The sequence below is a fragment of the Aquarana catesbeiana genome, linkage group LG08 (assembly GCF_042186555.1).
Source record: "Aquarana catesbeiana isolate 2022-GZ linkage group LG08, ASM4218655v1, whole genome shotgun sequence".
Lineage (NCBI taxonomy): Eukaryota > Metazoa > Chordata > Amphibia > Anura > Ranidae > Aquarana > Aquarana catesbeiana.
The window spans coordinates 306799554-306827370 of record NC_133331.1 but is presented as its reverse complement, the minus strand read 5'-3'; the positions used below and the strand labels follow the sequence as shown (position 1 = coordinate 306827370).

At 47.9% G+C, this 27817-nt stretch overlaps 2 protein-coding genes across 4 annotated transcripts; both read right to left on the bottom strand.

Moving 5' to 3' along the window:
• Window positions 1-691: 691 nt before the first annotated feature.
• Window positions 692-11238, bottom strand: LOC141105091 (uncharacterized). Of its 3 annotated transcripts, none has more exons than XM_073594937.1 (5): window positions 11080-11238; window positions 6608-6725; window positions 6277-6411; window positions 6067-6190; window positions 692-4585 (listed from the first exon to the last, which is right to left on the bottom strand). In XM_073594937.1, the coding sequence occupies exons 2-5, from the start codon at window positions 6710-6712 to the stop codon at window positions 2898-2900; spliced, it is 2052 nt and encodes a 683-aa protein (XP_073451038.1). In that variant the 5' UTR covers window positions 6713-6725; window positions 11080-11238; the 3' UTR covers window positions 692-2897. The 3 variants fall into 3 exon arrangements, with proteins under 3 accessions (XP_073451038.1, XP_073451039.1, XP_073451040.1); XM_073594938.1 differs by lacking the exon at window positions 11080-11238 and adding an exon at window positions 8524-8719; XM_073594939.1 differs by lacking the exon at window positions 11080-11238 and having other exon boundaries at window positions 6535-6672.
• A 5546-nt stretch (window positions 11239-16784) lies between these two features.
• On the bottom strand, window positions 16785-18115 carry LOC141105151 (uncharacterized). Its single transcript, XM_073595038.1, has one exon. It carries the CDS (start codon window positions 17473-17475, stop codon window positions 16789-16791), a length of 687 nt encoding a protein of 228 aa, XP_073451139.1. The 5' UTR covers window positions 17476-18115; the 3' UTR covers window positions 16785-16788.
• Window positions 18116-27817: the final 9702 nt, after the last annotated feature.

Below are 27817 nucleotides of genomic sequence, written 5' to 3'. Positions count from 1 at the left end.
GGGGCATGTGACATGAAATCAAGTTATCAAGTGCGTATGCGCCCAGCTCAGCTGTTCATTTTCGTATATTTTTGTCCCGCTGCGCTTGCGCAGTAGAGAGCGGACAGTATCCGATGGGCCACCTGCGCTTGCGCAGTAGAGGGCGGACACTATCCGATGGGGACAAAATTCGATAGGACACCGGCATGACGAGGTAATAAGAGAACAGCAAGGGGTTAACAAAATAGAGCAAAGGTGGGGGATTAATGATTGGAGGAGAGATGGGAAGAGGTGGGGTTTAGTTTACTTAAGGAGTAGGTGGGGTGACCCAGACAAAACTGCAGGGGATCGTGTCAGAGGAGCCGTTTTCCACCCAACCTCCCTGTGTTTTGTGTTGTAATTTGACGATTATTAGTCAAATATACTCATTCTGTGTACGGGGTTTTGTATTGTCTGTTTTTCACCGCTCAATCTATTACAGTGGCTGTATTTACACAGCAACTCCCAGCTGTCATTTTGACAGCCGGGTATTACCAGCAAATGCAAGGCAGTGGCGGCTGGTGTTTTTTTGTTTGTGGGGTGGCAAAAAACCGAACTCTCCCCCGCTGCGGCAAATCACTTTTCCATGTCATCCCACTGACACCGGCAGTAACGTTGGCATTAGTTATAGTGCTAAATAGAGATTTACATTTATTTTCTTAATAAACAAGGCTTTCTTGCAAAAAGTATTTTATTTTCTATACATTTACAGGGAAAAAAAAGAAGTAAAAACAAGAAAAATATTATTTACATTTCTTTGTTCACTTATGACGATTTGTAGTTTATAAACTGCCCCTATCTATAATTTATAGCCCATCCCTTGTTCCTCTGTATGGGCTCCAATTTTAGAACGAATTTCCCATTTTCCTCTCTAATCAATAAAAGAAGAGTGTACAGCAGGTAGAAGACAATAAAAGAAAAGAACACTTAGTAAAAAATATAATAAATTTCTGTTCTCGCAACTCTGTATAACTGAAACTGTTAGATGAGGGTTGAAGATTTGCACCTCCTGAGGATATAAATGTGAGTTCACTATTACATATAAACCTTCCTCCCCCCATGGCCATGGGAGAGGGGAGGGGGGAGAGGCTGAAGAGACACAGTCACACAGGAGAGGGGAGGGGGAGAGGCTGCAGAGACAGTCACACAGGAGAGGAGAGGGGGAGAGGCTGCAGAGACACAGTCACACAGGAGAGGGGGAGAGGCTGCAGAGACACAGTCACATAAGAGAGAGGAGGAGGAGAGGCTGCAGAGACACAGTCACACAGGAGAGGGGAGGGGGAGAGGCTGCAGAGACATGGTCACACAGGAGAGGGGAGGGGGAGAGGCTGCAGAGACACAGTCACACAGGAGAGGGGAGGGGAAGAGGCTGCAGAGACACAGTCACACAGGAGAGGGGAGGGGGGAGAGGCTGCAGAGATACAGTCACACAGGAGAGGGGAGGGGGAGAGGCTGCAGAGACACAGTCACACAGGAGAGGGGAGGGGGAGAGGCTGCAGAGACACAGTCACACAGGAGAGGGGAGGGGGAGAGGCTACAGAGACACAGTCACACAGGAGAGGGGAGGAGGAGAGGCTGCAGAGACACAGTCACACAGGAGAGGGGAGGGTGAGAGGCTGCAGAGACACAGTCACACAGGAGAGGGGAGGGGGAGAGGCTACAGAGACACAGTCACACAGGAGAGGGGAGGGGGAGAGGCTGCAGAGACACAGTCACACAGGAGAGGGGAGGAGGAGAGGCTGCAGAGACACAGTCACATAGGAGAGGGGAGGAGGAGAGGCTGCAGAAACACAGTCACACAGGAGAGGGGAGGGTGAGAGGCTGCAGAGACACAGTCACACAGGAGAGGGGAGGGTGAGAGGCTGCAGAGACACAGTCACACAGGAGAGGGGAGGGGGAGAGGCTACAGAGACACAGTCACACAGGAGAGGGGAGGGGGAGAGGCAGCAGAGACACAGTCACACAGGAGAGGGGAGGGGGAGAGGCTGCAGAGACACAGTCACACAGGAGAGGGGAGGAGGAGAGGCTACAGAGACACAGTCACACAGGAGAGGGGAGGGGGGAGAGGCTGCAGAGACACAGTCACACAGGACAGGGGAGGGGGGAGAGGCTGCAGAGACACAGTCATACAGGAGAGGGGAGGGAAGGAGGCTGTAGAGACACAGTCACACAGGAGAGGGGAGGGAAGGAGGCTGTAGAGACACAGTCACACAGGAAGGGGATAAGCTGCAGAGACACAGTCACACAGGAGAGGGGAGGGGAAGAGGCTGCAGAGACACAGTCACACAGGAGAGGGGAGGGGGGAGAGGCTGCAGAGACACAGTCACACAGGAGAGGGGAGAGGCTGCAGAGACACAATCACACAGGAGAGGGGAGGGAAGGAGGCTGTAGAGACACAGTCACACAGGAAGGGGATAAGCTGCAGAGACACAGTCACACAGGAGAGGGGAGGGGAAGAGGCTGCAGAGACACAGTCACACAGGAGAGGGGAGGGGAAGAGGCTGCAGAGACACAGTCACACAGGAGAGGGGAGGGGAAGAGGCTGCAGAGACACAGTCACACAGGAGAGGGGAGGGGGGAGAGGCTGCAGAGACACAGTCACACAGGAGAGGGGAGAGGCTGCAGAGACACAGTCACACAGGAGAGGGGAGGGGAAGAGGCTGCAGAGACACAGTCACACAGGAGAGGGGAGGGGGAGAGGCTGCAGAGACACAGTCACACAGGAGAGGGGAGGGGGAGAGGCTGCAGAGACACAGTCACACAGGAGAGGGGAGGGGGAGAGGCTGCAGAGACACAGTCACACAGGAGTTTCCCATGTGTCACCACCAATATGAAAGGAAGTATTTTTTATTGTAAAGTTTCCCGCACTCCATACATGACTATGGCTCTCCGTAGTGATTTCTGACGTGCCTATAGAGACTATCTCTGCGAGTGAAATATTTACCGCAATCTGAGCAAGAAAAAGGGCGCTCGCCCGAGTGACTTTTCTGATGCTTAATAAGGTATTTTTTGAGGCGGAAAGACTTCCCGCACTCTGAACAGGAATGAAGAAGCTTGTCCGTGTGGGTTCTCTGGTGTCTAAGAAGGTCCCCTTTCAGGGTGAAACTTTTCCCGCAGTCTGAGCAGGCATACGGGCGAACTCCACTGTGAAATTTCTTGTGCCTTATAAGACTCTCTTTCCAGGTGAAACCTTTCCCGCACCCAGAGCACGAAAAAGCGCGCTCGCCCGTATGACTATTCTGATGATTCGTAAGGTATCTTTTCTCGTTGAAGCTCTTCCCGCACTCTGTGCACGTAAAGGGAACCGCACCCGTGTGAAGTCTCTGGTGGGTAAGGAGGTGTCTTTTTTGACTGTAACATTTCCCGCACTCTGAACAGGAGTACAGCTTCTCCCCAATTTCGACTTTGACGTCGGTATCCGGGCTTTCCTTGTCCGGGAAACTGTTTTCTTGCTCAGAGGGCTCGTCGGGGGAATGAATTTCCTCCTGTTTAACAATGTCCAACGTCTTTATGAACATTTCCTCACTCTCGAAGCATGAGAAGGTCACCCCGGCCGCACCGGCATTTTGGTTCTCCTGAAGCTTTGGTTTTGATTTTAGGGGTTTCCCACACGCTGACTGTGTTGGCTGCTCCCCTGTATGGGTTCGTTGGTGTAGGATAAGCATACCTCTGAGCGCAAAGGTCTTCTCGCACGTCCTACACGTGTAGGTTTTTTTGCCCACGTGGGTTCGCTGGTGTTTGATAAGCGTATCTTTCCAAGAAAAACATTTCCCGCACTCGGAACACGAAAAAGGTTTCTCGCCCGTGTGGATCCTGAGATGTCTCCTCAGGTGGCCCCTCTGCATGAAAGACTGACCGCACTCTGTGCACACAAAGGGTCTTTCCCCCGTGTGGTATCTCAAATGGCTGACCAGGTCACCTTTGCCTATGAAAGATTTCCCGCACTCCGGACAGGGATAGGGGCGCACGCCTGTGTGCTGACTTACGTGTCTAGTAAGGTGGGATTTACAGATGAAGCGTTTCCCGCACTCCGAACACAGGTAGGGGCGCACCCCGCTGTGAATTTTTTTGTGAAAGACCAGATGTGATTTTGTGTTAAAACACTTCCCGCACTCGGAACATGAAAATGGCCGCTCTCCTGTGTTCATCTTCTGATGCCCAGTAAGAGTTGATGTTGACGTTGGGCATTTTTTATCATTAGTATATGGAATGATCTCTTCACCTTTGTGTATAAAGATATCTGAATTGCCGTAAGGAGATTCCTTGAGGATCAGCGCATCTGTTGTCTTACCTGCAACGGGAGTTCTTGGAAGGATATTCAAGGTAAAAGCATGTAACTTATCAAAAGGGTTCTCCGAGTTCAAGGGATCTGCTGGACTGTCTGGATATATATTTGGGGTGGCAGTATGGAATCGATGAGGAAGAACGTTGAAGGTGTCTGCACAGTTAGTTGTGTGAGCAGAGTACTTCACTTCTGGAGAACATTGTACGGTCCCGTTATCTACTCCATTATTATCTGGAGAGAAGAGAGGATATCTCTCTGAGGTATCGAAGATATCGTATTCATCTAATGAAAAGAGATTAAAAAAAAAACAAAAAACATTGACATTGGTTTGGTGAGGAATGTTGGGAACATGACATTATATTGAGGAATGGAGATGGACCTTTCATATGGTGTACAGTATCTCCTCCTCATTTGTTGGGAACGTGACATTATATTGAGGAATGGAGATGGATCTTTCATATGGTGTACAGTATCTCCTCCTCATTTGTTGAGAACATGACATTATATTGAGGAATGAAGATGGACCTTTCATATGGTGTACAGTATCTCCTCCTCATTTGTTGGGAACATGACGTTATATTGAGGAATGGAGATGGACCTTTCATATGGTGTACAGTATCTCCTCCTCATTTGTTGGGAACATGACGTTATATTGAGGAATGGAGATGGACCTTTCATACGGTGTACAGTATCTCCTCCTCATTTGTTGAGAACAGGACATTATATTGAGGAATGGAGATGGATCTTTCATATGGTGTACAGTATCTCCTCCTCATTTGTTGAGAACATGACATTATATTGAGGAATGAAGATGGACCTTTCATATGGTGTACAGTATCTCCTCCTCATTTGTTGGGAACATGACGTTATATTGAGGAATGGAGATGGACCTTTCATATGGTGTACAGTATCTCCTCCTCATTTGTTGGGAACATGACGTTATATTGAGGAATGGAGATGGACCTTTCATATGGTGTACAGTATCTCCTCCTCATTTGTTGAGAACATGACGTTATATTGAGGAATGAAGATGGACCTTTCATATGGTGTACAGTATCTCCTCCTCATTTGTTGGGAACATGACGTTATATTGAGGAATGGAGATGGACCTTTCATATGGTGTACAGTATCTCCTCCTCATTTGTTGGGAACATGACGTTATATTGAGGAATGGAGATGGACCTTTCATATGATGTACAGTATCTCCTCCTCATTTGTTGGGAACATGACGTTATATTGAGGAATGGAGATGGACCTTTCATATGATGTACAGTATCTCCTCCTCATTTGTTGGGAACATGACGTTATATTGAGGAATGGAGATGGACCTTTCATATGGTGTACAGTATCTCCTCCTCATTGGTTGTGAACATGACGTTATATTGAGGAATGGAGTTGGACCTTTCATATGGTGTACAGTATCTCCTCCTCATTTGTTGGGAACATGACGTTATATTGAGGAATGGAGATGGACCTTTCATATGGTGTACAGTATCTCCTCCTCATTTGTTGGGAACAGAATAGCATCTCTGCATTATTTGCTAGTAGCACTGGGTAGTGTCTTAAAATACCCAGATTACTGTGTTGTATTAAGTACTGCAGATGTTTCACCTCTATGAGGTATGGCGATATATACATCTGCTGGGAGCATAAGATGGGGGTGTAGGTTTATTGATGATGTTATTAGTGACAGCAATAAGGGTTAGTAAATCAGATTATAAATGATGAATGTGCTTTTATTTCATAATTCATATTCCTCTTACCTGGTGATATGAGGATCTCCTGATTCTCCATCTTGATTTCCGTGTAGAGATCCTTGTGTCCTTCTAAATACTCCCACTCCTCCAAGGAGAAATAGACAGTGACATCCTGACACCTTATAGGAACCTGACACACACAATGATACAGTCACCATCCAGACACATCCCTTGTCTGTTACTGGATAATGTCCCAGAATTCCCGGCACCGCTCACCTCTCCTGTCAGCAGCTCGGTGATCCTACTAGTGATTTCTACAATCTTCTGCTTGCTGTTTTCCTCTGGTGTCAGGCAGTGTGGTGGAGGCACTGTGAAGGTCACCTGGTCACCAGACTTCACAGGAGGAAAACTCTGTATTGGAGAAACAAGTTTAAGACCAAATTATTCTCTATCTTCCTCACCTCTAAAGGCACACTTGTATTTTATGAATAGAGATAAGAGTGATGTCATGTGACCTCCCAGAATCCTCCTCACCTCTCCGGTCAGGTCTGTGTTTTATTAATAGAGATAAGAGTGATGTCATGTGACCTCCCAGAATCCTCCTCACCTCTCTGGTCAGCAGGTAGATGATCTCCAGGGTGAGGTTTATTATCTTCTCAGTCATGTGACTCCGGTCCTCATCTATCTTCATTGTGGTGGTCATGTGATCCATACAGGATGCTTCTCTGTTTAAATGAATAATAATAAATTAAGAATTATCTGGATAGTACTGGTATGATTAAAGTGGAAGTCCAGGCTGAACCTATCTAATCTTAAATATGCTCCCACCCCCATTCTAACTCCTATTCTAACTATCCTGTAGAGGAAATATGTGTATACTTTCCTATTCTCAGGAATCTCCTTACACTTGTGGTCATTGGGAAGAATTCCCACAATACAGATAACTAAAAAGATCAATGGTGTCAGTGGGAACTTATCTGACAGGCAGAAATTGGCAATTGCTCAAGAAACCCCTGGCAACCTCTGGAGAAACCCTGGGGTTCCATGGAGACCTTGTTGAAAACTCTACACTATACTATGAGTCTCAGTCATTGAGAACATTACATTGGTCCATTTCCACAGGAGTCAGGAATGTCTATTTTGGAAGCCTTGTCCTATTAGTGTCATTGGGAAGGGGATGCACCATACCCATTGTTCTCACTCTGATATCAACTTCTTCAAAGTAACTTTGGAGGCATCTATGGTGGGAATAGTATTTCAGTGGTTTTGGATCTAATTTTAGGCTGTATCTTGACTATAAACCAACAATTCTGGATGGACACCTGGACAAATGGGTAAGACAGTGTTCTGTATCAGTAAGAGAGGTGTTTGGAGGGTAGGACCTTGGGTATAGAGTTGCCACCTCATCCCTTTAAACCCGAACACATATGAATTACACAGGTTCTGAGGCTAATTTAATGCAGGTAAGGCACCAAGTGAGTTTAATTACCACCTAAATCAGCTACAGAACCTGTGTAATTAATATGTGTTTGGGTTTAAAGGGATGAGGTGGCAACCATACTTGGGTATTATGTGGAGGAGAGGTGTACGGAGGGTAGGGCTTTGGGTAATGTGTGAAGGAGAGGAGTGTGGAGTCGGGTAGGACATTAGGTAGTATGTGAAGGAGAAGAGTACGGAGGGTGGGTAGGTAGGACATTGGGTAGTATGTGAAGGAGAGGAGTGTGGAAGTAGGTAGTATGTGAAGGAGAGGAGAGTGGAGGGTAGGTAGGATCTTGGGTAGTATGTCAAGGAGAGGAGTGTGGAAGTAGGTAGGATATTTGGTAGTATGTGAAGGAGAGGGGTACGAAGGGTAGGTAGGACATTGGGTAGTATTTGAAGGAGAGGAGTGTGGAGGTAGGTAGTATGTTAAGGAGAGGAGTACGGAGGGTAGGTAGGACATTGAGTAGTATGTGAAGAGAAGAGTGTGGAGTTAGGTAGGCCATTAGGTAGTATGTGAAGGAGAGGTGTATGGAGGGTAGGACCTTGGGTAGTTAGTGAAGGAGAGGAGTGTGGAGGGTAGGACATTGGGTAGTATGTGAAGGAGAGGAGTGTGGAGGGTAGGACATTGGGTAGTTAGTGAAGGAGACGAGTGTGGAGGGTAGGACAGCTGAAGTACGGACAGTGTACACAATGTGACGGCATTGTGAAACGTGTAGTTGGACTTGGTTAGGATGGGATAACTGTTCTCGAAATTAGATGCCTGTTGAACCCATGGTACCCCCTTACTGTCCATCATATACAGACCAATCTAAGCACACTAAGAGCCCCGTTACACGGTATAGAAAGCCCGGATTTACTCGTAGCTGGACATTTGTGGGTTCTTTGTGTGCATAGGAGAACTGTGAATGGTTTATCATATTTTCATATCACTGAACTCTATATACGCATCTTCTGAAGATACAAGACATCACAGTGACTATGGAGGAAGAGGACGGACATGATGGAGGGGTTACTGGGTGTAAATAGAAAATAATATCTTATTACCTCCTCTACTGCCAGTTCCAGCAATGTCTCCTCTCTACTTCCTCCTGACTCACCTCTGACCCGGAACTTCCTGTCTGTAGGTTACATCACTTCCTGTCTGTGTGCGTTCCACTGAAAACGACGTAGTTTGCCACCCTGTGGCGAGTATGCTAGCTGAAGGCTTAATTATTTTATCAGTCGTCTGACCACTACCGGATGATGTTGGGAATAGTCAATTGAGTGAAACTAAGCCTGGTCTTCCTGATATAGAGGTGCACTTGAGAACTTCGTTGGTGAGGGGAGGAGGCACATATATATCAAACATTAAATATATATATATTATATTATATTTATATATTAGACATTAAAGTCCCCGTCCTTAGATACTAAGAAGAATATAAAAAATTAGGGAAGAGGAACCTCTTGAACTTGACTTCCGGTGGTCATGTCCTGTCATGGCTTCCAAAAAAACATTACATTTTCAGTCTAGTCTTCCCGATTTAGAGGTGCAGGCTGGTTAATGAAGACATCAAATTTCTAGGGTTGCCACCTGTCCAGGATTCACCCGGACAGTTTGGGTTTTGAATCATGTGTTCGGGTTTCAGTCCACCTTAATCCCGGACACAATATTCAGACAGGAATGTGGCTCAGAACAGGGCCCCATAGGAGGGTGAGGGGGCACTATGCACGCCACATTACTATTCGCCCAAAGATGTCCCGGGTCTGTTACAATCCTATAGTGTATGCTAAAAAATATATATTTTAGCTGTGCGCCGCTAAAGTGTTCGGGTTTGGCTTGAAGTAAAAGTGGCAGCCCTACAAATTTCCCATCTTTAAATAGCCAGAGAATATGGAAAATAAGGGTTGAGGAAACTCTTGAACCTAAATTCCGGTGGTCAAGTCCTGTCTTGGTGTCCAATAAACACTACATTTTTAGCTTGGTCTTTCTGATTTAGAGGTGCAAGTTGGTTAATAAAGACATAAAAGTACCCATCCTTAAATAGCCAGCGGATATGGAAAATTAAAGGATGAGGGAACATTTAAACCTGACTTTAGGTGGTCATGTCCTGTCATGGCTTCCAAGAAAACACTACATTTTCAGCCCGGTCTTCCAGATTTAGAGGTGTGGGTTGGTTAATGAAGACATAAAAATTTCCATCCTTAAATAGCCAGAGAATATGGAAAATTATGGATGAGGGAACTGTTGTGTTGAACCTGACTTCCGGTGGTCATGTCATCTCCTGGCTTTTAAAAAACACTACAATTTCAGCCTGGTCTTCCTGATTCAGAGGTGCAGGTTGGTTAATGAAGACATAAAAGTACCCATCCTTAAATAACCAGAGAATATGTAAATAACAGATGAGGGAACTCTTGAACCTGACTTACGGTGGTCATGTCCTGTCATGGCTTCCAAAAAACAATACATTTTCTTTTTTTTTTAAATGTAAGTTTTGATAGCTTCAAGAAACTATTAGATAATCACCTGAATGACCGCAGCATACAGGGATATACAATGTAATACTGACACATAATCACACACATAGGTTGGACTTGATGGGCTTGTGTCTTTTTTCAACCTCTCCTACTATGTAAGAACATATACAGTAACAAAACTAGTATTCGGTATACCCATCTATTAACCTTCAACTGGTCCCTCTTTATTGCATGGAATGTTTCATAGTTGATATATATGTGCCTCCTCCCCTCACCAACAAAGTTCTCAAGTGCAGTTTCTGGCTGACATTTTGGCTAGGCTGGTGTTGGCAGTGGGCAGTTTGAACAAATTCTGGCATTTCACACTTGAGAAACATGTTGGGGGTTGGACACCCCGTGTTGGATTTCGAAAGCTCACTGTGCTATGCGAAGAGCTTGGTTTGGTGAATCTTTGGCTCATGTTGCATCCCACTGATGGCAAGTATACATATCATTGGTAAAACAGACCACACTCTTTTGGTTGTTCGACCAAGAAATTCTCTGCTCTATGCTGCTCCTCTCCAATGCCACTTGAGACCCGGGTGTCGGGGGCAATAGAAGCCGTCTCCACTCACAGATTACATGCTGGATGAAGGGGAAGCCACCGCACATCAGAAAGATCAGTGGTATTCACATTTATTGTGTAGGAAGTTCATGTGCAGCTTGCTACTTATCTTGGCCTGCTACTTGACTACGCTCTGCTTGCTTCCCTGGTACTGACCTCAGCCTACTGCTTGACTACCCTTCCTCCTGCCCAACCATGTATGACCCTGGTTTGCATTGACACACATCTCTAATATCGTTTCCTTCTCCCATAGGGGTGACCTTTCAAACGAAGTGCAAACAGACCCAAGGATATTGGAAAGTGAACCCCTTCTGCTTGACCCTGATGATCTAGCACTCCCAGATCTCAACATGCCCTCTTTCACCTTCAGCTGGCCCATGTGGTGATCGGCAAATGTGGGAATGTCATGGTATTTCGAAATGATCACTTTGTATTCAGAAAACACTCAATATACTGATATACCACCCACTGCCGGCCAGAACTGGCAACAACGGACAGGACAGATCCATGGATTCACACTTCGTACACCAAATTCTTACCTGGCTTTTGGCTTTGTTTCAGGTCATGGTAAAAATTGAGATTCCTCAGACCAGCTGGTCATCCCATGTTGGTGATCTGGTAACCCCTGTAACCCCGTTTTCCTGTTCTTAGCAGAAAGGAGAAGACCCCGGTGCCGTTTTCTATTAATGGAGTGCATCCCTCTTAATGTTCTCCAGGTTGGGTGTTCAGAAACAACCTTTTGCAGCACTGCTGTAAAGAGGGCAGTTACTGGAGCAGCTTTAATGGACCAAAAAGAGGCAAATAGAAATGTATTTTTCGGTTTCACATAGACTTTAATGGATATGTCTTGCTTTAGTCTAAATCAAACCTAAATGAGCTCTTTGCTAATCTAAACATTTCAGAAAGTTTGACTTGAAGTGCAAAATGCGTTCTATTTCAGCATTTATCGCCATAGATATCTTTTTTTTTTTTTTTTTTTAGTCAAGTATTGGAGTTTTATCTTTTTTTTTATAAAACAGAAGCAACCCAAATACAAAACACCCATCCCCCACCCCAGTTACAACCCCTGTAACAGCCCTACATAGTTGGAAATAACATATCAAGAGCATAAGATGTTCCATACAATAAACATACTTATACATCAGTCAGTGGTGTACCTATCATATCTGGCAACCAGGATATTAACACCCCTCCCCCTTCCCCCCACGCAATATAGCGGTGCAGACAGCATGCACGGTCAAGTTGTGGTTGTGTCCAAATGGCGTTAACAGTAGGAGGAGCCTAAAAGAGCATGGTTAAAAAAAACGAAGCCTTCTCGCTGTAGAGTATATACTATACTTAGAGTGCAGTGGTCAGGAGTATGTCATATAAAGCCCAGTGTACAGAGTGCTGTGGCCAGGAGTGTGTTATGTATAGCATAGTGTTTATATTGCAGGGGCTGGGGAGTGCGTAATGCAGAGAGTGAAGGGGTCAGGAGTGTGCAGCGAACAGAGTGCAGGGCACAGGAATGCATAATGCAGGGGGTGCAGGGTTTAGGTGTGCCTAACATAGTAAGTACAATGCTCAGGAGTGTGTTATGCAGATAGTGCAGGACTCAAGAGTGCGTAATGTAAAGAGTTCAAGGGTCAGGGGTACATAACGCATAGAGTGCAGGGGTCAGGAGTCAGTAACTGTCAGGGAAATCATATGCATAGTCATGCACGAAGGCATGCGCAAGGATGTGCACATGCTCATAATAGCTCTCGAGTGACAAGCATACATTCCCTGACTCACGCACATGCCTGTGCGCATGTGCATTAGCGCGAGCATGCATGAATACTTGGCGCTCACTTGTCTATTGCATAACACAGAGAGTGCAGGGGTCAGAAATGGGTAATGTAGAGAGTGCAGGGGTCAGGACAGGGTAATGTAGAGAGTGCAGGGGTCGGGACAGGGTAACATAGAGAGTGCAGGGGTCAGGAGAGGGTAACACAGAGAGTGCAGGGGTCAAGAGTGGGTAACACAGAGTGTAGGGGTCAGAAGTGGATAACGCAGAGAGTGCAGGGGTCAGGAGTGGATAACGCAGAGAGTGCAGGGGTCAGGAGTTGGTAATGCAGAGAGTGCAGGGGTCAGGAGTGGGTAACACAAAGAGTTCAGAGGTCAGGAGTGCATAACGCAGAGAGTGCAGGGGTCAGGAATGGGTAATGCAGGGCTCAGGAAAGGGTACTGCAGAGAGTGCAGGGGTCAGGAGTGGGTAAAACAAAGAGTGCAGAGGACAGGAGTGGATGACACAGAGAGTGCAGAGGACAGGAGTGGTAATACAAAGTGCAGGGCTCAGGAGTGCATAATGCAGAGAGTGCAGGGGTCAGGAGTAGGTAACACAGACAGTTCTTAGGCCAGGAGTGTGTAACACACAGGATGCAGCGACCAGGAGTGAATAATGCAAAGAGTGCAGGGGTCAGGAGTGGGTAACGCAGAGTGTGCAGGGGTCAGGAGTTTGTAACACTCAGAAAGCAAGGGTCATGAGTGTGCAATGCAGGCCTCAGGAGCTTGCAACACAAAGAAGGCAGGGGCCAGGGGCATGAAACCCAGAGAGTGAAGAGGTCAGGAGTGGGTGATGCAGAGAGTGCAATGGTCAGGAGAGAGTGACAAAGAGAGTGCAGGGCTCAGGGGTGGGTTATGCACAGGAGGCAGAGAATAGAAGCATGTAAAAGTGCAGGGCTTAGGAGTGCATAACACACCAGTACAATCCCCATCCCAGCCCACCCTCTCAGTACAGACCCTGAGACAGTGATATGTATGACCAGTCTGGTGTCTATGAAGGTGTCTGTAATGGTTCTAACATTTCCTGTCTAAGAAGGGAGAAGCTTCTCCATGTGGGTTCTCTAGTGTCTAAGAAGGAAGAAGCTTCTCCATTTGGGTGCTTCTCAGTTTGGAATCTCTGGTGTCTAAAAAAAGAAGAAGCTTCTCCATGTGGGTTCTCTGGTGTATAACAAAGAAGAAGCTTCTCCATTTGGGTGCTTCTCAGTTTTGATGCTCTGGTGTCTAAAAAGAAGAAGCTTCTCCATGTGGGTTCTCTGGTGTATAATAAAGAAGAAGCTTCTCCATTTGGGTGCTTCTCAGTTTTGATGCTCTGGTGTCTAAAAAGAAGAAGCTTCTCCATGTGGGTTCTCTGGTGTATAAGAAGGAAGAAGCCTGTCTGTGTGGTGTGGGTTCTCTGGTGTCTAAGAGGGAAGAAGCTTCTCCGTTTGGGTTGCCTGGTGTCTAAAAAGAAGAAGTTTCTCCATGTGGGTTCTCTGGTGTCTAAGAAGGAAGAAGCTTCTCCAAATGGTTTCTCTTGTGCCTAAGAGAGAACAAACTTGTCTGTGTGGGTTCTCTAGTGTCTAAAACTAAGAATATTCTCCATTTGGGTTCTCCGGTGTCTAACAGGGAAGAAGCTTATTCATGTGGGTTCTCTGGGATTTAAAAAGGGAGAAGCTTGTCTATGTGGGTTCTCTGGTGTCTAAAAAAAAAAGAAGGTTCTCCATAGTAGGTTCTCTGGTGTCTAAAAAAGAAAGAAGCTTGTCCATGTGGATTCTCTGATGTCTAATAAGGAAGAAGCTTGTCCATGTGGGTTACCTAGTGTCTAAAAAGAAGAAGGTTCTCTGTGTGGGTTCTCTGGTGTCTAAAAAAGACGAAGCTTGTGCATATGGGGTGTCTGGTGTCTAAAAGGGAAGAAGCTTGTCGTTGTAGGTTCTCTGTAGTCTAAAAGCTAACAAGCTTATCTATGTGGGTTCTCTGGTGTCTGAGAGGGAAGAAGTGTGTCCATGTGGGTTGTCTGGTGTCTAGAAGGGAAGAAGCTTGTCCGTGTGGGTTCCCTGGTGTCTTAAAGGAAAGAAGTTTGTCCATGTGGGTTTTCTGGTGTCTACGAGTTAAGAAGCTTCTCCATGTGGGTTGTCTGGTGTCTAAAAAGGAATAAGCTTGCCCATGTAGGTTCTCTGGTGTCTAAGAGCTAAGAAGCTTGTCCATGTGGGGTGTCTGGTACCTAAAAGGGAATAAGCTTGTCTGTGTAAGTTCTCTAGTGTCTAAGAGCTAAGAAGCTTGTCCATGTGGGTAACCTGGTGTCTAGGAGGGAACAAAAACTTGTTCATATGGGTTGTCTGGTGTCTAAAAAGGAAGAAGCTTGTCCATGTGGGCTTTCTGGTGTCTAGGAGCTAAGAAGCTTGTCCATGTGGGTTCTCTGGTGTTTAAAAGGGAAGAAGCTTGCAATGTGTATTCTCTGGTGTCTAAGAGGGAAGAAGATTCTCTGTTTGGGTTCTCTGGTGTCTAAGAGGGAAGAAGCTTGCCCATGTGGGTTGTATGATGTCTAAAAGAGAAGAAGCTTGTCTGTGTGGGTTCTCTGGTGCCTAAGCGCTAAGAAGCTTATCCATGTGGGTTCTCTACCGTCTAAGAGGGAAGAAGCTTGTCCATGTGGGTTGTCTAGTGTCTAAAAGGGAAAAAGCTTGTCCACGTGGGTTCTCTGGTATCTTAAATGGAAAAAGCTTGTCCATGTTTGTTCTCTGATGTCTAAAATGGAAGAAGCTTGTCCATGTGGGTTCTCTGGTGTCTAATGCCCTGTACACACGGTCGGACTTTCCGACGTAATATATGCAATCGGAGCTTGTTGTCGGAAATTCCGACCGTGTGTGGGCTCCATCTGACTTTTTCCATCGGAATTTCCGACACACAAAGTTTGAGAGCAGGCTATAAAATTTTCCGACAACAAAATCCGTTCGCGTAAATTCCGACCGTGTGTGAACAATTTCCGACACACAAAGTGCCACGCATGCTCAGAATAAATTAAGAGACGAAAGCTATTGGCTACTGCCCCGTTTATAGTCCCGACGTATGTGTTTTACGTCACCGCGTTCATAACTATCAGATTTTCCAACAACTTTGTGCGACTGTGTGTATGCAAGACAAGTTTGACCCAACATCCGTCGGAAAAAATCCATGGATTTTGTTGTCGGAATGTCCGATCAATGTCCAATCGTGTGTACAGGGCATTAGAGGGAAGAAGCTTGTCCACGTGGGTTCTCTGGTGTCTAAGAGGGAAGAAGCTTGTCCATCTAGGTTCTCTGGTGTCTAAGAGGGAAGAAGCGTGTCCATGTGGGTTCCCTGGTGTCTAGGGTAGAGGAAGCTTGTTCATATGAGTTGTCTGGTGTCTAAAAAGGAAGAAGCTTGTCCATGTGGGTTGTCTGGTTTCTAAAAGGAAAGAAGCTTGTCCATGTGGGTTTTCTGGTGTCTAAGAGCTAAGAAGCTTCTCCATGTGGGTTGTCTGGTGTCTAAAAAGGAAGAAGCTTGTCCATGTGGGTTGTCTAGTGTCTAAAAGGGAAGAAGCTTGTCTGTGTGGGTTCTCTGGTATCTTAAATGGAAGAAGCTTGTCCATGTGGGTTCTCTGGTGTCTGAGAGGGAAGAAGCTTCTCTGTTTGGGTTGTCTGGTGTCTAAGAAGGAAGAAGCTTGTCTGTGTGGGTTGTCTGGTGTCTTAAAGGGAAGAAGTTTGTCTTTGGGGTTCTCTGGTGAAGGAGGAAACTGATGTCCAAGAAGGAAGACGCTTGTCCATGTGGGTTATCTGGTGTCTTAGAGAGAAGAAAATTGTCTCTGTGGGTTATCTAGTGTCTAAAAGGGAAAAGGTTGTCTGTGTGGGTTCTCTGTTATCTAAGAGGGAAGAACTTGTGCATGTCAGTTGTCTGATGTCAAGAAAGTATCTTGTCAGTGTGGACTCTCTCTAAGAAAGAAAAAGCCTGTTCAAGTGGACTCTCTGGTGTCTAATGCCGCGTACATACGAGCGGACTTTACGGCAGACTTTGCCCGGCGGACGGGATTTGGTCGGACAATTCGATCGTGTGTGGGCTCCAGCGGACTTTGTTTTCTCAAAAGTTGGACGGACTTAGATTTAAAACATGTTTTAAATTAATCCGTCGAAATCGAGTCCGGTCAAAAAGTCCGCCGTCTGTATGCTAGTTCGACGGACATAAAGCCACGCTAGGGCAGCTATTGGCTATGAACTTCCTTGTTTTAGTCCGGTCGTACGTCATCACGTACGAATTTGATGGACTTTGGTGGATTGTGTGTAGGCAAGTCCGTTCATTCAGAAAGTCCGTCGTAAAGTACGTCGAAAAGTCCGCCGGGCAAAGTCTGCCGTAAAGTCCGCTCATGTGTACGCGGCATAAGAAAGATGAAGTTTGTTCATGTGAGCTTCTTTGTTGTCCTAAAGGGAAAAAAATTGACTCTGTAAGTTCTCAGATGTCTATGATGGAAGAACCTTGTCCATGTGAGTTCTTTGGTGTCTAAGAAGGTCTCCTTTCAGGGTGAAACGTTTTCCACAGCTTGAGCAGGCATGTGGGCGCACTCCACTGTGAAATTTCAAGTGCCTCATAAGACTCTCTTTCCAATTAAATCCTTTCCCGCACTCTGAACACGAAAAAGCAGGCTCGCCGGTGTGACTTCTCTGATGGTTAACGAGGTATCTTTTCTCATTAAAACTCTTCCCGCACTCAGAACATTTATACGGAAGCTCGCCAGTGTGAATTCTCTGGTGGGTTTTAAGGTGTCCTTTCTGGCTATAACATTTCCCGCACTCTGAACAGGAAAATGGCTTCTCTATGGTGTGGTTTTTAAAAAGGGCATCAGGGCGGTCCTTCTGTGAGGAACATTTTCCTTGCTCAGAGGGATCCTCGGTGGAGTGCGCTTCCTGATTACCAACAAGGTCTGGCGTCTTCCTGAACACTTCCTCGCTCTCAGAGCATGAAAGGGTCTTCTCGGCCGCGTGATCGTCTTGATGTTCTTGAAAATTTGATTTTGCTTTTAAGGAATTCCCACATTCGGATTTTGCTTGCTGCTCATCTGTGAGGGTTCTTTGGTGTAGGATAAGCATGCTTCTAAATGGAGGAAGAGGACGGACATGACGGGGGGTTACTGTCATAGTTGCCAACATTGTAAAAAAAAAATGTGGGACACTTTTGTGGCTGTAGGCGGAGCTGTCCAATAATTAGGGGGCGGGGCATTCGTCAGCAGGCGTGGCCTGGAAAAAACAGACAAGCGCGGCGCGCCGAAAAATGGGCGTGGTTTACGTGAAATTGTGGGCGTGGCTTAAATGGGCGTGGCTCTAGAGGGTGTGGTTAGAGTCTGAAATGAATGAGGGATGGAGAGGGGGAGAGAGGGATGGAGAGGGGGAGAGAGGGGGAGAGAGAGGGAAATGACGGGACAGCAGCCCCAGATCCTACATAATAAAAATATGTGTATTCTAGAAAGTTTAACAATCAGCAGATAAAGATACTCCAAACACCTGGTGTTAATGCTTCAATCATCCCGGCACCATGGTTGTTATGGTGTCAGGATGATTGAAGCGCATTATTTCTATTATTATATTGTAATATAAAATGAAATCATTCAACTCACCATAATGCAGAATCAGTGGGATCCCTGAGCGTGTCACCAGCCACGTCGCCTGCCACCAGCCGTCCGTCCTTGCTTCAGATGTCCGAGCAGAGTCCGTCCTTGCATCAGGTGCCCCCAGCGGAGCCCCCCTCACATCAGGAGTCCCCGGCGGAGCCCCCCCTCACATCAGGTGTCCCCGGCGGAGCCCCCCCTCACACCAGGAGTCCCCAAGGGAGCCCCCCTCACACCAGGAGTCCCCGGCGGAGCCCCCCCTCACATCAGGTGTCCCTGGCGGAGCTCCCCCTCACACCAGGAGTCCCCAAGGGAGCCCCCCTCACACCAGGAGTCCCCGGCGGAGCTCCCCCTCACATCAGGTGTCCCTGGCGGAGCTCCCCCTCACACCAGGAGTCCCCAAGGGAGCCCCCCTCACACCAGGAGTCCCCGGCGGAGCCCCCCCTCACATCAGGTGTCCCCGGCGGAGCCCCCCCTCACACCAGGAGTCCCCAAGGGAGCCCCCCTCACACCAGGAGTCCCCGGCGGAGCTCCCCCTCACATCAGGTGTCCCTGGCGGAGCTCCCCCTCACATGAGGTGTCCCCGGCGGAGCCCCCCTCACATGAGGTGTCCCCGGCGGAGCCCCCCTCACATCAGGAGTCCCCAAGGGAGCCCCCCTCACATCAGGAGTCCCCAAGGGAGCCCCCCTCACACCAGGAGTCCCCGGCGGAGCCCCCCCTCACATCAGGTGTCCCCGGCGGAGCCCCCCCTCACATCAGGTGTCCCCGGCGGAGCCCCCCTCACACCAGGAGTCCCCAAGGGAGCCCCCCTCACACCAGGAGTCCCCGGCGGAGCTCCCCCTCACATCAGGTGTCCCTGGCGGAGCTCCCCCTCACATGAGGTGTTCCCGGCGGAGCCCCCCTCACATCAGGAGTCCCCAAGGGAGCCCCCCTCACATCAGGAGTCCCCAAGGGAGCCCCCCTCACACCAGGAGTCCCCGGCGGAGCCCCCCCTCACATCAGGTGTCCCCAGTGCCCCCCCTTCACATCAGGTGTCCCCAGTGCCCCCCCACTCACATCAGGTGTCCCCAGTGCCCCCCCCACTCACATCAGGTGTCCCCAGTGTCCCCCCCACTCACATCAGGTGTCCCCAGTGCCCCCCCCACTCACATCAGGTGTCCCCAGTGCCCCCCCCACTCACATCAGGTGTCCCCAGTGCCCCCCCCACTCACATCAGGTGTCCCCAGTGCCCCCCCACTCACATCAGGTGTCCCCAGTGCCCCCCCCACTCACATCAGGTGTCCCCAGTGCCCCCCCCACTCACATCAGGCGTCCCCAGTGCCCCCCCACACTCACATCAGGTGTCCCCAGTGCCCCCCCACTCACATCAGGTGTCCCCAGTGCCCCCCCCCTCACATCAGGTGTCCCCAGTGCCCCCCCCACTCACACCAGGTGTCCCCAGTGCCCCCCCACACTCACATCAGGTGTCCCCAGTGCCCCCCCACACTCACATCAGGTGTCCCCAGTGCCCCCCCACACTCACATCGTGTCCCACAGCGGTGCGCGCGCTCACCCCCCACCTAGAACCCCCGCCCCTTTCCATATCAGACTGGCAGCGGGGCGGGGGGTAGGCGGGCCGAGGCGGAGCGGGGCGAGGCGGAGCGGGGCGGGCCGAGGCGGAGCGGGGCAGGGGGTGGGCGGCGACGCAGAAGCTTCGTCTAGCCTCCCCCCAGCCGTCTTCCTGAACTTCAACAAAATGGCGGCCGGCGGAGACAATGTCTCCGCCGGCCGCCGACCTCTAGCGGCGGCGGCGGCGGCGGCGGCGGTTTCAAAAACCGGAACCGAATTTTTCGGGACATTTCCCGGGACACCACAAATCCGGGAATGAAGTCCACGTCCCGGGAATGTCCCGGGAAATTCGGGACAGTTGGCAGCTATGCATATCCCTGGTGTATAGTATCTTCTCCGCATTTGAGGGGAACATGACTTCATATTGATGAATGGTGATGGACCTTTCCTATGATGTACAGTATCTCCTCTTCATTTGTTGGGAACATGACGTTATATTTGTTGGAAACATGACTTCATATTGAGGAATTGAGATGGACCTTTCATATGGTGTACAGTATCTTCTCATTTGTTTGGAACATGACGTTATATTGAGGAATGGAGTTGGACCTTTCATATGGTGTACAGTATCTTCTCATTTGTTGGGAACATGACATTATATTGAGGAATGGAGATGGACCTTTCATATGGTGTACAGTATCTCCTCCTCATTTGTTGGAAACATGACGTTATATTAATGAATGGTGATGGACCTTTCATATGATGTACAGTATCTCCTCTTCATTTGTTGGGAACATGACGGTATATTTGTTGGAAACATGACTTCATATTGAGGAATTGAGATGGACCTTTCATATGGTGTAAAGTATCTCCTCCTCATTTGTTGGGAACATGACATTATATTGAAGAATGGAGATGGACCTTTCATATGGTGTACAGTATCTCCTCCTCATTTGTTGGGAACATGACGTTATATTGAGGAATGGAGATGGACCTTTCATATGGTGTACAGTATCTCCTCCTCATTTGTTGGAAACATGACACTAGAGGAATCAATATGGACATTTCATATGGTGTATAGTCAGGGTTGGACTGGGACAAAAATCCGGCCCTGGACTTCATCATGACCGGCCCATTTTAATTTTGAGTGTCCCCAACAGCGCCCCCCTTCACATCAGGGAGTCCCCATCAGAAGGCCTCTTCATATCAGAGAGTCCCTATCAGCAGTCCCTTCACATCAGAGAGTCCCCATCAGAAGCCCCCTTCACATCAGAGTGTCATCCCTCTCCTTCCCCTCCCACAAGTACTCACAGTTTTAAAGGCAACTTCTCGTTCCTCTCTCCAGTCATTTGATAACAAGTGATAAGGGGAGAGAGAGGAAGGAAAGTCTGCTGACTGTATATCTCCCCCTGCAGGCTGGAGGGAGCAGAAAGCCTAATGCTTTCTCCAGCAAGTGACGGAAGCTGCTCCTCCTGACAGGAGTGAAATAGCGATCACTCACTGTCAGAGAGGAGCGGCTCCAGGACTGCACCTGACCGGCCCACCGGGAAACTCCCGGTAGTCCCGATGGCCAGTACATGCCTGTGTACAGTATCTCCTCCTCATTTGTTTGGAACATGACATTATATTGAGGAATGGAGATGGACTTTATAGTAAGGAGGGAAATATCACAGATTACTAGACCTGTTTCTGCATTTCATACTCGCCTGTGCTGAGATCTAGAGAAGACTCCTTCGCTGTCATTGTCACTATCATCCCAACCTCCTCCATAGACTGCTGATCACCCCCCAAATGTGTCTCTTCTTCCTCTTTAAGCCAAGCTTTTATATCCATATCTTCTTCACACTATAGAAACACAAATTATTAACATTAAAATAGACAGAACTAAAAATCTAATAATACAATGTTTTAACTGGAGAATCTTAAAACCTCATCTACCTGATGATGGTGAGGGATGGTGTGACCTTCCTGTGTGGAATCCCGGGAATGCAGAGGACGAGGACATCTCTCTGGTGGGTTTCTCAATGGCTCCATAATAGCGTCCCTGTAGAGATCCTTGAGTCCTTCTGAAAACTCCTCCATAAAACCATTAAATTCTGGATATGAGGCAAGATGTCTCTTTGGTGTATCCTGCACGTGATGACCATATGCTGGAAAGAAAAATGAAATTCATAGTAGAAACGTCTTCATTTTTCTTCTGCAATCAAGAGTCATATAAGTCATTCTATTCCTAGTGGTTTTATAGCTGTGAAATGAGATTTGATAATAACACCAATACAATGAAATAATAAAATAAAATACACAATGTAACCAGACCAACAATGGTACCCCGAGTCATGGTGTACATACACTGTTTAGTGGTCATTGCTTACCTGTCTCCTCCATAGACTGCAATGCATCTCCTGAATAAGCTTCTTCTTTTTCCTCCTTACACTCAACTTTTACATCAATAAGGTCCTCATCCTAAACCCACAAAAATGACAACAAATAATATCTGTGAATACAGAAAAGTTCCTAATCTTTCTTAGTTTGAGGTCTTGGTTGACTTCCAGATTCTTGGAAATACCTGGTCCTTAGGTAAGATGCTGTGACCTTTCTGTATGGAATCCAGAGGAAGGGGACATCTCTCTGGTGGGTTCCCATTACTGGATCCATCTGTAGGAAACACACACACTGACTGAATACATTGTTTCTATGTGTTTATCAGATGATGGGGGATCTAGGTGGACCCTCCGTACTGCTCTCTCCTTTATAATAAAGTCTCCTCTTACCCGGTGATGTGAGGGGCGGTTGATTGTCCATCATAACGTCCTTGTAGAGATCCTTGCGTCCTTCTAAATACTCCCACTCCTCCATGGAGAAATAGACAGTGACATCCTGACACCTTATAGGAACCTGACACACACAATGATACAGTCACCATCCAGACACATCCCTTGTCTGTTACTGGATAATGTCCCAGAATTCCCAGCACCGCTCACCTCTCCTGTCAGCAGCTCCATTATCTTCTTGGTGACTTCTAGAATCTTCTTGTCATTCTTTCTGTCTGGTGTTAGGTAGTGAGTTGGAGGCACCGCTGTCGAGATTGGACATTGCGGATGGCTGCTGGATGTCAATACCTCACCAGATGTCTTCTTTACTACTACAAATTCCTTGACCAGTGTAGTCAAAATGACCCCCATGAATTAACTGTTATGCACCTAAACTCCAACCCACTTTAATATCCATTTATAATAATTGAGTCCACACCTTGTTTTGGAGTATAAATGGCCATAACAGCTTTTATTAGACAAACCAACCAGATAACTCCACTATCAAATCAACATAAAACCCATACCATAACATTTTACCCCAGTCCGTTGGTCTCTGACGGCGACTCACCTTGTTTACCAAATATGTATACCAAAAATATATATACCACCACGCACTGCGGGTACCATTTTGAAAACCGTTAGGCCTCCCGCTGTAGCCGCTCGGAGACACCCCCTTTCCCGCAGTGCCACCATCTCCTTATTCCATCCACCATGATGGAATACACCGGAGGGGCTGATCTTGCCGATGAGCCCCCCACCCCTTTTGGATTACCAACTTCTTACTGCCACCGTCAGAGACCAACAAGCAACTCCGCCACCCTCTGTAAACACCCCTTATTCGCTGTTATGACGACCGTCTTCCACCTGGAATACAAAAAGAAAAATCACAACAAACACCCAACATAAATTGTATACACTTCTGATTTTATATATATCTATATATAGGGAGGGAGGGTGGGAAAACTGCCTCCTCCTGTGTCTTCTTTCTCTCCACTGCCCCTTCCTGGCTCCACCTCTCCCCTTAAGTAATGCCACTCCCCCTTTTACAAGTTCCTATCTTCCACCACCCTTCCTAGACACTCCCATTCCTTATTTCTAATTAACCCCTCTTGTGTCTCCTTCTCCACACTGTCATGCCCGGCCCTCCTTTATCATTCCTTCCTCATTTTCACTCCGGGCCTCCCTTGACCAGTGTAGTCAAAATGACCCCCATGAATTAACTGTTATGCACCTAAACTCCAACCCACTTTAATATCCATTTATAATAATTGAGTCCACACCTTGTTTTGGAGTATAAATGGCCATAACAGCTTTTATTAGACAAACCAACCAGATAACTCCACTATCAAATCAACATAAAACCCATACCATAACATTTTACCCCAGTCCGTTGGTCTCTGACGGCGACTCACCTTGTTTACCAAATATGTATACCAAAAATATATATACCACCACGCACTGCGGGTACCATTTTGAAAACCGTTAGGCCTCCCGCTGTAGCCGCTCGGAGACACCCCCTTTCCCGCAGTGCCACCATCTCCTTATTCCATCCACCATGATGGAATACACCGGAGGGGCTGATCTTGCCGATGAGCCCCCCACCCCTTTTGGATTACCAACTTCTTACTGCCACCGTCAGAGACCAACAAGCAACTCCGCCACAGCCTGAAAGAGTGACCAACTTACTCTTGAAGGCACCTCCACACCCACAGGGCCCTTTGAATCCCTTCCTGCAAGCCCAGACTAGAGGTCAATCCCCCATCTGAAAGATGAACTCCATCCTTTATCCAATAGAGCCCAACATTGGTCTCTAATTCTAGATGCCCAATGACTAAACCTCCATTATTAACCACAACCTCCCCACCATTTTGTTTATGCATATGCGTGTTTTCTGAATGCTAGTCACTAATCTAGCCCGTCTCCAAACTGTCCGGGCAAATATGTCCGACCATAGCCGCAGAGTACCCGGAAAATCAGCCTTTAACTGCAGAAAATCAGCCTTGATGTCTGTGATCAGCTCCCTGACCGGACGTACCCCCCAAACCACTAACCCCTGCATGGATTACCAAAACATCGGGAGGTCTGTCCAACTTTCATATCATACCACTTCCCAAACTACTCTCTCCCACCTCATACCAGGCGTACCCAACCACCGCAAATGAGCTTCTTTCCGCGAAATGCCCAATCCCAGCACACATAGAAATGACCGAGGATCCAAATGAGGCGTGTGGAACCTCCATCTGAAAATGAGGCGTGTGGAACCTCCATCTGAAATGAGACGACAAAACATCCAAGGTAGCAATACTCCAGCATATCCCCACATACTGACAACCTCATTTAAAACACCCCGTAAATCCGGTTTACCTCCCCCTGTTCTCTTTCTTTAAAATTGTATTTTATTTATTTATTTATTTTTTTTTTTTTTTTTTTTTAAATGCGGAATCTCCTTGATTCCCACCTCCCGTTCCTCCACACCGCCGCCTCATCCTACCCACACCTGGCAGCTTCAGTAGCCGCCCCTATGCGGAAGGAGTGTGAAGCGTATTGTTCCCCCTCCAAGCCTGCCCTGAAAAGGCATTTGCTGAACACCGACATAAATTGGAATTTTTGATAAATAGGACCCATCTTTATGCCTTAGTCATAAAATGCCAGCGAAGATACCGCAGTAAAACAGTAAGACCTCATAGCTTGAGATACATACTGAACACAACATCCCACATATGGCCCTCAGACTGGCAAACGTGACAGGCCGTCTCATAACCAATTTCATGTGACCCCTCCGGAAAACCCCCCCCCCTTTTTTTTTTTTTTTTTTTTTTTAAGCCTGTTTCACCCAAACTCTTTTGTTGCGTCCTCCTCCCCCATCAGTTGTAAAATCATGACAGGCCTGCCATCTTCCGCTCAATGGCAGAGACCAATCCCCCACGTTCCATGTTCCTAGACACAAAATACAAAACCCACAACCTTACCTCCGCCCTGTCCTTACCAATCCTGGCCTCCTGTACCATTAACAACCACTCCTTCCATACCTTAGTATAATGCGCCCACGTGGCTACACTCACTGACTGCCGAATCCATCCCGCGGCGACTCCAATGCCAGCTCCCACATCCAATCTGTGTAAGGGACTCCCTCCTGCTCTGCGCCCGGGGTCAACTCTCTGAATCTGTCCCACCGAAAGCGAGACCGTGCATCAGCCAGTGTATTATACACTCCAGGTATGTGACCAGCATACAAGAAAATGTGCAGTCCCAAGCACCTCAACACCAACCTACGCAATAGCCTTAGTACAGGTGGTGATGACGCCGACATGCGGTTGATCACCTGGACCACTCCCCTGTTGGCACAATTCAGTCCCGATTTCATATTCCTACAAGCCTCACCCCCAAAGTTCCAACGCCGGTACTACTGGAAAGAGTTCCAGTAACACCAGGTTACGCGAACCCTGCCTCCACCCATACTTGCGGCCAAGGACCCGCACTCCACTGCCCTTGAAAAAAAACGCCCCATAACCCTTAGCCCCTACCGCGTCCGTAGTTAAATCCATGTCACCGGGCCCGACATCCACAACGATCTGCCGTTGTACGACTCCAGAAACTCATACCATACCTTCAAGTCCTCCCGGTGTTCCCTATTAAGCCCGACCAAATATGTAGGTGCCTTGACCCCTACCGTTGCTGCCGACAGCCGTCGACAGAACACCCTCCCCATTGGGATTATCCTACAAGCGAAAGTCAACTTACCTAGTAACCACTGCAAAGCCCTCAACTGGACTTACCACAGTCTGTGGATCCCTCAAATTACTTTGTATAAGTTCTCCAACTTACCTCTGGGCAGGCGACATTCCACTGTTTCCACATCTACCACTATCCCCCCAACAAACTGAGTTCCGTCGTCGGGGCTTCTGTTTATCCTCTGCTAAAGGCACTCCAAAAAACCTGCCCGCGAAGTGCTGCAACGTGGATAGCAGAATCGCACACACGTCGGAGGCACTAATGTATGACCGAATCTAGGCCCGACACATCCCTAACCACCCACTCCCGAAATGAGCTAAATGCGTCAAACATGGCACCATAAATGAAGCAACCCATAGGTAAGCATTTGTCTACATAAAACTGTTCTTGCCAATAACAACCCAACGGCCGGAAACTATCCGGATGCCCCGGAAGCAAGCGGAAGGCGGATTCTATGTCCGACTTGCCATCAATGGCTCTTTTGCTATACTTCCTCACCCATCATACTGCCACGTTGAATGACGTGTAAGACCCAGTGCATGCTTCCGGATCGATAAATCATTCACCAAACCCCCTTAGGAAATGACCAATGATGAATAAGTCGGAACTTGTTCGGTTCCTTCTTAGGCCCCACCCCCCAAGGTGAAACAACTAAATCCTGTATAGGTATTATCCACAAACGGCCCCCCATCCGACCCAAAGCCACTTCCTTTGCCAATTTTTTCCCCCCCACTAACCTTCTAATTTCTTGTCAGTGGTGGAACCACTGCCCATGAACATGGTATACGAAAACCTTCCCCAAACCCCGTGACCAATAGCCTCATCGCTACCTAGTCCGGATACCTACTTAGAAAAGGCTGCTTCCTTTTCACCTTTCCGGCGTCGTCCCTTTCATGTGCAGGCTCGCTGTGACGCCTCCCTTTTTTTTTTTTTTTTTTTTTTTGAAGCACTCGTGCTTAAACTTACAGGACCCCCCAAATTTACAATTTGTAAATGTCCGCGGAATCAGCCTGTACCTCCTTTTTCTTCATCCCCCCTTCTTGGAATTATCCGGTTTTACCCTATCACAAGTTAAATTTTTCCAGCGGCAATAGGGAAAAATATCTCCACATATTCACCCTTGACAATATTATCCCGAACCTCCTGCTTTAAGTGTGTTCCCAGTGGACCCTCAAAGCACCCATATACCTCGCCCTTCGCCGCATCCACAATACTCACCACCTCCACTCTGGCCGTTGTTGCCGCCCCCTCTGTAGCCCCCCTTTTTTCCTTGACCCGCTCCTTCTGCTGCCGCCCCAGAGGGGTCCGGCACCCTCTGCACCCTTACCCTAGTCGCCATAGCACCTCTTTCCCCCCCGGTTACCGTTCCCTTCCAAGGGCCACCTGCGGCAGCTGTTCCTGTACCAGTTCAAATCTACCCACCAAATTCTGCAATCCTTTCGATAAATCCTTCAATTGCGCCCCTGATCCAGAACTGGCCGGCCTTGGAGCCGCCAATTGCTGATCAGGCGCCCCCCCCCCCCTTTATCCCCACTGTACCCGCTGTTACGACCCCTAATAAGTCATGTAATGCCTTAATCACAGATAAATCATTGCTGGACTCACCGGGCTGTCTGGGAGCACGCCCCCACCGCCTCCGATTGGTCTCTCCTGCTGGCACTTGTTGTTCTTCGCTGTCGGACACCTCACCTTCCGAGCGATCGTCCTGCTCCCTGACAGTTGGCGTTGTCAGCCCCCCGGGTGAAGAGGCCCCGGAAGCCGTGAAGATCTGATCATATAAGGGCCGACTCTCTC

What these genes read in the sequence shown, in the direction of transcription:
- LOC141105091 (XM_073594937.1), bottom strand. Translation starts at nt 6,712, where the DNA reads ATGGATCACATGACCACCACAATGAAGATAGATGAGGACCGGAGTCAC. An exon ending in TCTACCTGCTGACCAGAGAG is followed by an intron (nt 6,412 to 6,607) that starts GTGAGGAGGATT and finishes TCTCCAATACAG; the next exon opens with AGTTTTCCTCCTGTGAAGTC. An exon ending in CCGAGCTGCTGACAGGAGAG is followed by an intron (nt 6,191 to 6,276) that starts GTGAGCGGTGCC and finishes TGTGTGTGTCAG; the next exon opens with GTTCCTATAAGGTGTCAGGA.
- LOC141105151 (XM_073595038.1), bottom strand. Translation starts at nt 17,475, where the DNA reads ATGTTGGCAACTATGACAGTAACCCCCCGTCATGTCCGTCCTCTTCCT.